At 34.4% G+C, this 13,585-nt stretch overlaps 1 protein-coding gene across 1 annotated transcript in view; it reads left to right on the forward strand.

Annotated features, from left to right (window-relative positions):
• CFAP54 (cilia and flagella associated protein 54) overlaps positions 1-13,585 on the forward strand; it is a gene marked incomplete at both ends in the record, with an annotated part of 108,625 nt that overhangs the window by 39,005 nt on the left and 56,035 nt on the right. Inside the window, 8 exon segments of the mRNA XM_084305897.1 lie at positions 69-211; positions 2,879-3,026; positions 3,864-4,019; positions 4,982-5,104; positions 7,200-7,334; positions 8,825-8,921; positions 11,802-11,891; positions 13,273-13,399. Coding sequence (XP_084162023.1) covers positions 69-211; positions 2,879-3,026; positions 3,864-4,019; positions 4,982-5,104; positions 7,200-7,334; positions 8,825-8,921; positions 11,802-11,891; positions 13,273-13,399 — 1,019 coding nt within the window.

Consider the following 13,585-nt stretch of genomic DNA (forward strand, 5'->3'; position numbering starts at 1 on the left):
TTTTTTTTCTGTAAAAAGTTACATAAATAAGTTTTTTGTTTTTTGTTTTTTGTTTTTTTTTCCTTTAGGTAGCCTATCAGACTGGCAACTACACATTAGCCAGGGAAGCATTTTCACCAATGTGGGATTATTTTGTTTCAAATTCTTCTCCACTGCCTGCCAATACAGCTGTTATTTCTGCAAGAAGTAATTTGACTATATCCGAAATCAGGTAAAAACAAAATTACTGGCAAAAACAAAATTAAAATAATAGTTAATTATAGATTTTATTTTGAAGAGTACCAGGCTGTGAATTTTTGTTCAGACTAGTGATGTGAAAAACATCCTACAAAAAAGGTGTGAAATGTGTTGTAAGGATATAGTGTTGAATAATTAGAAGAGGATTTTTCATATTTGTGGAACTGCTAGCATTTACTCTACTAATTCTTTATAATGATTGTTTTATTACTTTAGATAATTGGGAAACATTTATAAATTGCCCATTAATACCACATGATGCATTTTTATATGCAAAATATGCACTGAATTCTTGACTTTCAGTTCCAATTAAGAGAGCAATAATGTTCATAAATTCTGAAAATCTTGTCTGGAACACCACACAAAATGGGTAAATGATTGTTAGTTTTATTTTGGAGTGACTATATAAACCTGACAATATTTTTTAAACATACTAAAATACTTTAGTATATATATATATAATTTTCATTGTGGCAAAGCCAAGCTAGAATTTTGGTAGTTAGATTTTTAGGGATATGGTTTAGTGGGGACTGCTAGCGTTAGGTCAGAGGTTGGACTCGATGATCTTGAGGTCTCTTCCAACCTAGAAATTCTGTGATTCTGTGATTCTGTGTGATTCTATGATTCTGTGATTCACTGTAATTCAACCGAAACATAATTAAATTAATTCCCTATTAAAAAAAAAGAAAAAAGATTTGTATGAAATAATAGATATGGAATACTATAATACAAAAAGAATCTGTTTAAGTGTTGTTCTACTGCTTATGATTTAGGAATAAATTAACATCTTAAATATTCATCCTCTTCACTTGTGTCCATTTCTTTTAAGACTAATTCTATCTTTAGGAAAGTTTTGGCAACCTTGTGAAGGAGATAAGAAATAGTTTTGCAGCCTTTGAGTTTAGGTTTGACAGACTGACTTAGTCTTGAAACTGTAATGACAATAAACAACTTTACTGCATGTGTTTTCAATGGTTCAGTGAAACATTGTGGTAAAAAAGATCTTAGTTTAAAGCAGTAGATATTAGGGGGAGTTTGGTCATAATAATTCCATTTCCACTTCATGGACAGAATAACCAGTAATCAGCTATTCTGAGACATACAATGCAATGCAGCTGGAGGTTTTTTTTGTTTGTTTGTTTGTTTTTGTATTATTTTGTCAAACTTGCATCAGAGCCCACAGTTTTCTCATCGTAATGCAACAGCAATTTCTCACTGAATGCAAGCAGACAGTATAGTCGTGTGTGTGCTCTGATGGGCTCCTCTGTTACAGGAGAAGTTAATGTGTGGAAGTGTAGTTATCTGGGGCTCAGCCAGACCACCGGTGTGTATCCCGTCTGTCTTTCAAGTGTCACCAGTGTCCCTGATACCAGGCATGCAAGCTGACTGAGGGTCTTGACTCTATGTGCCACTTGAGTTTTACAGGCAACCTATGGACTGCTTTGGTTTAGGCAGATAATCACTAGGCATCCTATTTTATGACTATGTGGATGTCTTTAATCTTTCCCTTGCCTGAGAACAATGCAGGAATACAAGTCTGGCCTTTGTGATTTTTTCTTCATTTATCTTCTTTTCTAAGCTTTTTTTTTTTTTTTTTTAAACACGTACATTTCTATAGGTAAAGTATGTTCATTTGAATGAACTTACTTTCAAATAAATCAAATGAAGACAGCAAACTTTAAATAGCTTTGCAAAGCAGTTCAGGGATTTTGCTTTTCTAAAAGTTAACTCAAAGCATTATTATTGTTATTATTACTACAATTATTACCATTATTAACATATTTCATACAATTAATATGGAAGATTCTCAAAGCTGTACTATGACACCTGAAATAAGACAGTTTCAATTTTACTATTTGGTAGCTAAGAAATTAACTGGACTAGCATGACTGTACAGACAATTTAGACAGTAGAGGGAGCTGGAAGGAAAGGAAAACTCTTTCCAACTGGAAGCCCTGTTGATATTTTGGTAATGTCAAACATGTGAATTTGTCCGTTTGATATTCCTTCTTGAGTTTCAGTCTGTTTTACAAAACACAATCAAGGAGAAGAAGAAATTTACTTCTTATACTTCAAAATAATAGGATTGGTGCTGTAAGAAAAAAAAAGAAGAAGAAAAAGCAGGACAAATGCACCCCTATTCCCAGGGAAAAAAGCACACACATGCACAAAAGGCAAAAGAAAATAATATATTTTGAAACTTGTAACAAAAGCCATCGATGGATGAAAAGGAGTCTGTCATTAATACTTAGTGTGCTTCCCAACTGCATGCATTATTGTCAATACAGAAAGATAACATGTAAAAGAAGACGGTTAGAACAAACAAGATGTGGCATCCCAAGTTTTTAAAGAAAATTCAAACTAAGTTTCACTAGGTTAGATGAAACAATTACATAAAAGTTGTCTTAGGTTATTAGAAGGTGGACAACAGTTTGAAAAGGAGTCTTATTCCTTTAATTTATTTTTTTTAGCTAGGAATTTAAAGCAGTAAAGGACTACTACAGGTACTGCATTTCCAGCAGTACCTGTAGTAGTCCTTTGTGTCTATCATTTTACTATTGAAGACTGCAGTTTCAGGCATGAGATGTCTTAAGCATCATTAACGTGCTTTTACCGCTCTTTTGCTTTTTGTCTTTTGTAGGTTACATCTTGAGACTGTATCTCACACGTCTCCTATCACCTTGTACCTCTTTCTGAGGAATATATTCGCTATCTGTGACATTAGCATAATGGAAGGAGGACTTTTCTGTGATTCTGTCTGTTCCAATGAGATACTTTACAAGGAACAAGTATGTGTACCTTAAAATAATGTTGATTAGTTTGTATCTTGGTGGAAAGATGATCTCTAAGTAGTTACTTCTTATTAATATCCTAATTCAAAGCCCACTGCTTCCAGCTGGAGAAGGTTTTTCCTTAACTGCAGTGGTGTTAGACTGTGTTTAAAGTAAGAGATTTAATCATGATCGTTTTTGTTCCACTAAAAGGCAGCTGGCAGCTTTATTTGTTAACATTTCTGCTATATAATATGTAAGTTTTCATTAATATTGAACTCCTAACAAGGTTTCACGGTTTTAATATGCTGTTTCTTTCAGCTTATTTTAGGCTTTCTTATAGAACAATGTCATGTTAAGTTTCTTTTTTCTTTGCCTTCTCTATTATTCCATTACTATTCCACTCCTTTGCTGAAGTACTTGTGTCTTACAAATGTGAGTATTCAATGACACAGTGACCTTAGTGGATCTGCTCACAAATGCAACAACTGTGGCAGACTGCTGGTAGGGAAAAAACAGAATTGTTATCCCTCCCTTAATCACTCTGAGAGTATTGCATGTGAAGTTTCCACTCCACACAGGTTAAAAGTTGCTGTCAGGCATTACAAACTATGTGGATAAATTCAGAGGGCAAAATTAAGACAAATGGTTTCCTTTAGAATCATGAATACAGTTGCATTTATTTATATACTTCTAATGGTTGTCACTGTAAATTAATTTCTAAACTTTTCTCTTATGTGTTGTTCACACTGCTTTTTAAACAGTAGTAATGTCTGTCTTCTTGCACTTCCTGAAACGATTAACAATGGTATTTATATTTGAATCAAGATTTTTTTTCCCTTTTTTCTTTTACAGGCCAGTAGATTAGCAGAATGTGAAAGGATGACTGTGGCAATTGAACTTGGTAATTGGTTGAATGATGCAAGTTATACACTGCAGTCTGTTGTACAATGTTATGGTCTCCTTGCTCCGATTATTTATCACAAGATTTCTGCAGTGCCAGTAGTTCAGGTGAGAACATTTTAAGTGAGAGCTGTCACTCAGTTCCTGTGATTATAGTGATACTAATTAAACTTGTAATGGAATATACGTGTATTTGGGAGAGCCAAACATGTAGGCTTCAAACTCTAAGGAGTTACTGAAAGAAAAGCCTGTATTGATTGTATGTGTTTCCAGTGCATATGTTCAGTGTAAGCTGCACAGATTCTGCTCTCAGATATGCTAAAGTAAATGCAGAATATTGGTTGTTTCTGTAGGATGATTCATTGGTATTTTAAAATTATAATGGAATCTGTGATGTAACTTGTATTTGTATGCTATTTGCAAATAACAATTCTGAGGAAACAAAAGCAGCATTTGCCAGTGTTTTTTTTTTTTTCCTTTTTTCTTTTTTCCCAATGTTTTGATAATGTCTACGCAGTCTATAGTTTTCAGGCAACCGTACCTTTCTAGAAGCAAACAAGCACCTTTGCTTTCAGAACAGAGTACCTGAATGCTTTCCTGTCATTTCTGAAGCAGCAGACTTTTAAATAGATTCAGCAAATATACAGGAGAAACATGCAACTTTTGTACAGTCTTTTTGAGCATACTGGACACATTTTTCTTTCTTTTAAAATTCTGACCAGCTCAATATAGTTTTAAGCAGTATTTTACTGGGAGTATGTCATCTCACTGAATTAAGCATTCTTTGATTTCATTTTAGTTAAATCAGCAAAGATATCATGTATCTCTAATTTAATATCTAAGGTTTTTTTTTGTGAACTTGTCATTTATTCCGAAGGGCTGTTGATGAAATCTTGATGCCATTACATTCAATGGAGATGTTACTACTGTTTTTGTAGAGCTAACATTTCATCATAGCTGTTGGATTTTAAAGTATTTTTAAAGTTTACTGTCAAATAAAATACATGGAACAGAGGTATAAACTTGTATGTTGCAGGTTCCAAACTTTGTTTTAATCCTTGTATTTACAGATCCTCATTAAGTGCTTGGCTGTCCTTCAAGAAATTCCAAGTGCTATTTTGCAAAGGAGACAGGCTGGATGTTATGAGAGTATTCAGCATATGATAGCTTGTACTTCATTTTTTACAGCAAAGGTATGTTGTATATTATTGTGCTTACAGCTTTCTTTAAGATACTGCTTTTGACAGGAAAAAAAAAAGAAAAAGATTTAATAAGCTGGCCTTCAGAGTGATATCCTGTTTTGGTATTAATCAATGTGTGGGCCCTCCTGGCTGTGAGGGCAGTGTCAGGGCACAGCGAGGGCTGTGGAGCCAGGATGTGAGGGCAATGCCCATGGCTGGCAGGGCAATGCCTTGCCAGCAAGGGATGGTCCCAGTGTTCCCAACTGAAGAACAGGGCAGGCCAGGAGTGGCAGTCAGGTTCAACTAGGAGTCCAGATCATTGGGGAAGTTTGTGGTGATGAGGCAGGTCAAGCTGTGAAGTCAATCTGCAGGTCAGGATCAAGTCTGGTGAGGGTAGCCAGGGTAAGACACAGCCCAGCAGGTGTGTCCATCATGATGGGAGCACTCCTAGGACAAACTGAGGAGTCAGTTAATGTGTCAGGTGTCCAAACCAGTGGATCCATGGCCAAGCACAGTCACGGCTTTGAGTGTGCTGGAGATCAGCGCTCCTACAACATAGCTCTGGCAGGGACTCTAGGCTCAGGTCTGAGCTGAAAGAGAGCTCCTGGGCCCATGGAGAGAGGGCCTGGTTCAGGGTGGTTGAGGGTTGTCAGGGCCAATAATGTCTGTTAGTGCATCTAACTTTGTAGAGACTCTGTCCCTCAGGCTAGAGCCTCTGGCTCTTACAGTTCAACTCCTGGTAGTTGCCAACCTCAGAGCTGTCTGTTCAATTCCAGAATATTGGAAGTGATGTTTGTGGCACTACCAAATTAAACCTTTTGCTGTGCTTGAATCACTACTCTTGCATCATCAATAAAGAAGCTGTTACTCATTAAATATTTCTTACAGTTCACTCACCTGTGAACTTAGTACTAAAAGGTTGTTCATCTCAGGATGTGTCAGCATTCAGCTTACTGAATGAGGGAGGACACCATTGCAAAAGTAAGCCTGGATTTACTAAGAGAGAGAAATAATAATTCCAAGGAAATGGTGTGTTTGATGTCACATGAGGATTTTCAGGGGGTTAGCCATGAGACATTCAGAACAGGTGGCTGAAACCTGAGGAATTGCTTGAAGAAACACATTTTTAAAAAGAGATTTCTCAATAATCTTGTATCTCGGTTTCCAAAATAACTTTTATGTGGTAACATTCTTTATTGACATCTATTTCCACATAGATCAGTTAACTGATCAGTTGATTTAACTGGTACATAATATCAGTTGAGTTAACTGATGAACTCATTATTTTCTGGTCAAGTGTGAACATGGCATGTCCAATCTCAGTGATTCTCTTTTGCATTTTTAATCCTGAATGCATCAAAAATATCAAATAGATGAACCTCAAGTGACTCAAGTAATTTCATTATGAGCAAGGCAGTGCTGGTTCCGGCATCAAAAAAGTCTGACCCACAAGGTGTCCAATATTGTCCATGTTATAAAGTTCTCTGTTGAGTTAATTGGACTATTTACTGTACTATCAAAGTAACCTGTATACTTATTTTCTATTCCAAAGGCAAACATCTCAACATGAAACTACATTGCATATACACTTCAGTCTTCAGAGCTCTAGCTAAAGAAGATAAAACCAGCTAAAATACATATGAGACACTGTTCAATCATAATTTTAATATTTTTCAAAATTTCAAAATTTCAAAATTCACTATTCTATTTTATTAGAGAAACTTCACTAATATGGTTGAGATTTTCAAATGTGCACTTGATACCAGAGAGGTAAATGAGGATCATCTACTTACCCCTTATGTTCGTTGATGGCAGTACTGCCTGAGAACAAGAAGAATGTCAAGTGCTGCCATAGATACTTCTGGTTAAGTATTTCTATTCTCTGAGGAACAGAGTCAATGGCTAAGCAGAAGCATAACACACAGTATATCTGCAATTCCAAGTATTTTAAAGGTCTATAGTCCTATTGTTTTATTAAGGAAAACTTAAGTATTGAGTAATTAACTTCTATTTATAATATTAATGCATTTTGACAAGTGTAAGTAGATAATAATTAAACATTACATGTTATGCAAAACAAAAAGTATAATAGATGATTCTTTAATAGGTTCTACGTTCATGGAAAGAATACGAACTAGCAGTAATTATTATTAACTATGGGAAAAAATTGTTGGATTCCTCGCAAACAGCCTCACTCTGTCGCTCAGGAGCTACAGAAACTGAAGAAACACACACTAACAAAGAAGTAATTGTTCTTACATTCACTTTATAATTTCTCTAAATATGCTATTTTATTATTTTAAAGACCATATTTATTCATTTCTGTTTTAGAAGTGATTGTATGGAATAAGAGTTTCCTAATAGAGTAGGAATTCCCAAGAATACAGCTGAGAAGCTTCTGTTTGATTACAGCCATCTTTGTTGGGACCAGTTGCAGACTGCAGTGGGTACAGGGCCTCCTCTAGCTGAACTGGAGAGGGGTTAGCAATAGTACAGTTCTGAGCCATTAGGATCCTGCAGATATCATTACTAGCATCCCTAATTGATCTGCACATACAGTTTGCAGGAATGTCTTACTGGACAGAAATAAAGAAATAAATTTAAAAAAAAAAAACAACAAACAACTCAGTTAAATAATTGTATAAGAAAGGAAATTCAGAAGTATCCTAGTGTAGAAACTTAGCCTCTCATTTTGTGTAGCAGCTACTTGAAACAGAGTCATAGTAGGAGAGTAACTTGGGAACTTTGTAGACTGAAAAAAAAATCTTGAGGAAGAACTTTCAACCTCAAAGACCTAACTTCTTAAATTACAAAGAGATGCAGTAGGTTGTGGAGGATTTCTGACAACTTAAAGTGTTGATTCTGCATACTTTTCTGTCTGTTTTTCTTTAAATAATTTTGGAAGAGATTTTACTAGAGAGGAGATTTGAAAAAGATATAAGAAAATAGGAATAATGAGACAGGAAGAAAACAAGCATTGTGAGCATGAAAGAGATAAATTGAGAGGAGCATCAAGTCAATCAATCAGCTTACAGGGAAGGATTTCTGGAAAAAAAACAACAAACAAACACCTGTAGGACACTGGTAGAATCCAGAACAAATTATTTTCTTCATTGCTTCTTGCTGCATTTGTGATGGCTTCTCTCAAGCTCATACCAAAAAAAAAAAAAAAAAAAAGAAAAAAAAAGAGAGAGAGAGAGAGAGAAAGTAATTTAAGATCATAGGAACAATATAATACCTTGAGGCAAATAGCGCTGACTGAAAATTACATTTTCATTTGAAAGAAAAACTTGGCTTCCAGAGGAAGATTTTCATATCTTTAGGAAGTAACTACTCTACAAAAGAGTAGTTACTATATATATATATATATATATATATATATATATATATTTTTTTTTTTTTTTTCTGGAAAGCAACATATATGGTCAAAAATTTTGTTCAAATATGCTGTTCTAGTAGCCTGTGAGACTTCCCTACATCTTTTTTTGGTGGCAATGCAAACTCACTGGCTTCCTGGGGGGCCAGTCAAAAATGTATCATGGTCAAGTTTTTTAAGCTATATTAGCATTTTTATGGACATCAATTTTAGCTCATTTACAAAGAGGACAATATTGGTTAAATTACCAAACATGGAATAAGAATATTTAGTATCTAATCCAAATTTCACTGTTGATGTGCTCTTTTTAGTTAGGTAAAAGCTAAGTTTTTATAACTAAGTACCTGATATTTCAGAACATTTCTGCAAAGACATCCCATTTAGCTGCAATGGAAAAAGCAACAGAAAATCTAAATGCTCTTGAATCAAATCTCCTGAGACTGACAAAACCAGGTGAGTGTACTATTAAACACCTCTTACCATGTTCCATGCAGTTTACTATGGTTCATCTGTAAATATTGTTTGCCTAAGAACTTTTATTTGATATATTTTTGATTATAAATCAAACAGAATCATAATTTCTATGAGCTTCTCTATACCTTGTAGTGGTGTTTATAATGACTTTTATTAATCGCTTTCATCATTTCCACAAAAACATTCATTCCTTCTTAGAAGGGAGTGGTCATTGTCCTGTTGTGCTGTTAAATATATTCTGATCCATATAAATTTCATTCCAAGTTTTTTAGGCTTGCTTTATCTTCGTAAATCAGAAAATGCAAGGGCAAAGACCGTTGCCTATTTATTGTGTGTTTTACCACCCTACCATTGCTAGTAGCAATGACTATTGTAGGAATTTGTAGTGTATGAAAGAATTCCTGCATATGGTTAAGATAAATTGTTCTCTTTGTGAAGGAGTTGCATGTGGAGAAGCATTTTACTACCTAGTAACTCAGCAATGACTATATCAACTTTAAAATATCTTAGAGTCTGTATTAAGCACAAGAATTTACATGCTAGTTGTTCTGCCAAAGTTAGATGAAGTAGTAAGTAGGACTTAAGAAGAAAATTTCATAAAAATTTAGAACACAGAGCCACCACAGATTTTTTTTCCATTGTATTTACCTGGAATTTTCTACTCCTTGGAACCTGTATAGAATCATAGAACAAGTTAGGTTGGAAGGCATCTCTGGAAGTAATTTATTCCAGAGATTAGGTTGCATTGGTACTTTTCCAGTCAAGTTTTAAATCTCTGATGAAAGAGATTTCAAAATATTTACAGGCAACCTGTTCTAATATTTGACCACCTTTATGGTTAATTTTTTTTTTTTAAATATCTGTTTGGAATTTTGTGTTTTCCAACTTGCAGCTATTACCTCTTATGCTGTCGGTGTTCACCTCTGACGACAGTCTGAGGTGTACCTTCTGTACTTCTCCTTTACATAGGCGTAAACTCCCCTTAGCCTTCTCTTCTTAGGACTGAATACATCCAGTTCTCTCAGCCTCTCCTTGCATTTTCATGTGCTCTTTATCATCTTGGTGGCCCTTCACTGGACTATGGAGTTAAAAAATCAAACACACCAGGTGTGGTCTCACAAGTGCTGAATAGAGGGCAATAGCCACTGCCTTTGACCTGCCGGTTCTCTGTGCAGTTCATCTTTGCTGAAAAAGCACACTGCTGATTCATGTTCTAGTTGTGTTCTACTGCCAATGTATACACATATATATATATATTTTAAAAGAGAAAGTATTTCTGTGACAAACAGGATAAAAAGCATGATGCAAAACTTCTGTTATCTGTGCACTGATCCTTCAGTTTCTGCTGCTGACATTGATGCCTGCATTTCTGCAGGACAAGTTACAGGATGAATGAGTTCTGTAAGTTAATTGGAAATTACATTATTTAATAAAAGGATGTTCCATTCTTTCTTAATAGAAAGTTAAAGCTGATCAGTTAAAGAAGAACATGTTTTCATTAACTGACAAATACTTGACTGCTGAAGTCTGCTCTGTTGCTCCAATAGGATAATTGTATACTAGTCAATACAGGAGTCTTCTGCTGTTGCCATGCATAACAAATAACAAAGCTTACATCCATCCATACAAATATGTATAAATGATTTAGGACAATTTGCACACTTGTAGGGCATGCTGTTGAAAACAAGTATTGGCAAAAGCCTTTTTCATAGGAAATACTTAAGAGTAATCAATACTTACTATTCCGTTGATGATTCTCTAAGAGAAAAATGAAAAAGAGTTAATCTGTGTCTTCCGCAGAAAACTGAGGAAAAGTTCACACACTGCAATATTATATTTTGAAATTTCAAATGTTTTCCAATTTTAAATGTTTTGGGAAGCACTATTCTTTGTTAAAATCCTCACTTGAAGTAATATCTTTGTCAAACTTGTCAAATAAGAGAGAACACCAACAGGAGATGTGACTTGACCTAAAAATAATAATAAATAATCTGCTTGTCCTGCCGTCTGTCCTATTTAATAGGATGCTATTTGCATACAATAGACTGTTGCAAGTGGAGGTTGCAGCTGTTAATCCACAATCACAACTGGTTGTTATAGAGTCCATTTTTAACCTCACATTTTTCAGGGACCAGCTGCATTCATCTTTTTCAACCATGGAACTCACCTCAGCATAAAGTTTGTAGGTTATATACCTTTATCAAGGCAAAATATCAAGTAGCACATGTAGCACATGTAACATTGTTCTGGTGCTCATCAGCTGGTAACACAGTTGTCTTTAACTCTTGGAAGCTTGAATCCAAGTTATTGTTCACCTATATATTTTATATACTATTTACACACATAAAACATTATGTATAGGAATATTTATATAACATGCAATTAAATTTATTTACATAAATATTTAGGTGAAGAAAAAATATATTCTTTTATCTATTTATGATGTCTGTATACCAATTATGTTTATAAGCGCTAGTCATTAATAGCATCATGTGTTCAGTTCATGCAGTATATCTTTAAATATCTTTTTTGGACATTTCCTTACTGCACAAATCATCTCCTCCACAGATGATTTGTATGGAGATGTTATACCTCTGATGGACTCCAGACATTTTCCTCATTAGTCTTGTATCTGGAAGTTCATCAGTCATATCTGTAAGCTCTTCATTACACAGTGGCACAGTTACTCATGTTACAAGAGAGCAAGCTTTTAAATTTCTCTCTGGATGACAGTGAGAGATTTAAAAGCAACTGTACTAAAGAAGGATTTTTCTAGTCTTCAGTTATGGTTCCATGTAGAGTTTCTATTTTACACTGTCACTACTTGTCATAATGGATTTGATTTGTTTATTGATGTAGTTCATGGATCAGAGCTTACAGGACAGGAAGATCCTTTGTTCCTCTACCCTATAATTTCATGTTGGACATCAAACACTGCTTATCGTGAAGGTAGGATGATTGGCATCTATTTTAGTAGTAAGGGCTGCTTTACTTTAGAAAGTTTCCAATATAAAGCAATCTATTTATTGCTCAGAATAAGCTCTTAGAATTTTTTTATTCACTTTGTTCTTTTATATAAAAAATCAACTAAAACATAGCTTAAAAAATCTTTAATATAGTCACATTTAGAAGTGTATGAAATACTTAAAACATGTTTAGAATATATATTTAATATATAAAATATTAATAGTTAAAATAATTTTGATAACATTTATTTTCTCATGAACTTGAACATGAGTTGTGCCAAGTCTTCAAATTTTTCATTTCTGTGGAATGTTCTTTTTAAATTGAGAGACACCATTTCCACATTAAATTTTGTTACTGAAGGAGGAATTCACAGAAGACTGAATACCCTCGTGTTTTTGAACTAGGATTTAAGTTTCTGGTATGTGGCCTTTGCCAATGCTTTATTTTTTTTTTTTAGTACAGGTATGGAGTGGAGCCCAGCCTGTAAAATTAATATAGCTTTCAGATAGGATAAATGCTCATTTATTTCTTGATAAAAATTTTTCAATACAGTTCAACAGTCAAAGTAGTTTGCAAACAATTAAAAAGCTTCCTAAATCTACAACACAGCTCCACTGCTGCAGTGAGAACTGAGATGCTTGTACACTAATGTGGCTGTCACTGAGAAGAACAGCCTAAGTAATTAGGATGCAGTTACTTTGTTTATTATTATTATTATTATTATTATTATTATTATTATTATTATTATTTTATTATTATTTTTCCCCCCAGATTTTCAGGCAAGTGTACAATTAGTCATGTTGAATATTATTGTATAATAACACAAAAATAGTTCCAAAACTGTCTTCTTAGTCTGTATAATATTTGTCATTCCAGGAGTGTATGTAATTACAGTGAAACTGTGATTCTGGATGCCCAGTCACAAAAATAAGTATTTAAAAACTGCTGTTGTATATATGACCTATCCAGTTTTAGTATCAGTATGTCTTTTCTTCATCAAAGGACCATAGAATCACACAATGGTTTAGATTGGAAGGGACTTTAAAGATCATCTAATTCCAACCCCCTGTATAGGCAGGGCCACTTTCCTCTAGACCAGGTTGCTCAAAGCCCTGTCCAACCTGGCCTTGTTCCAGAGATGGGGCATCCACAACTTCTCTGGGCAAATTTACCCTCGTATTAAAGAATTTCTTCCTTATATCTAATCTAAATCTGCCTTTTTTTTTTTTTTTTTTTTTTTAATTGGCATGCAACATAACATGAATGAGTGCTCTGACAGATACACAGTTGTAATTACAGCTGAATTCAGAAACCTATTACAGAATAAATAGAAAAAATGTTATTTTTATTGCTTTTTTTGCAGTGATGAAATTCAAAAAGAAATTACGTTTTCTTGAGTTCTTTGTTCAAGTTTTGCACAAAATCCTGAATGAAGAGAAGTTTCAAAGTGTCCTGGAATGGTCAGGAAATGTGCAAGCTTACTTGAAAAGGTACGTTGCTGTTACAATTGTACTGTAAAATTAAAACTTAGGTTCATCGGTGTCACAATTACAGCAGAAACTGTAAATTGTACATGGTTGTAGTCCCATCTGTAGCCATTCCCAAGGCTCCTAGTCTGCAGAATTTCCTTGAACACAGAAAGTTTATATAGCTTAGAAACTGTTGTATTGAGACTG

The sequence above is a fragment of the Netta rufina genome (genome assembly GCF_964035555.1).
Source record: "Netta rufina genome assembly, chromosome: 1".
NCBI classification, from domain to species: domain Eukaryota; kingdom Metazoa; phylum Chordata; class Aves; order Anseriformes; family Anatidae; genus Netta; species Netta rufina.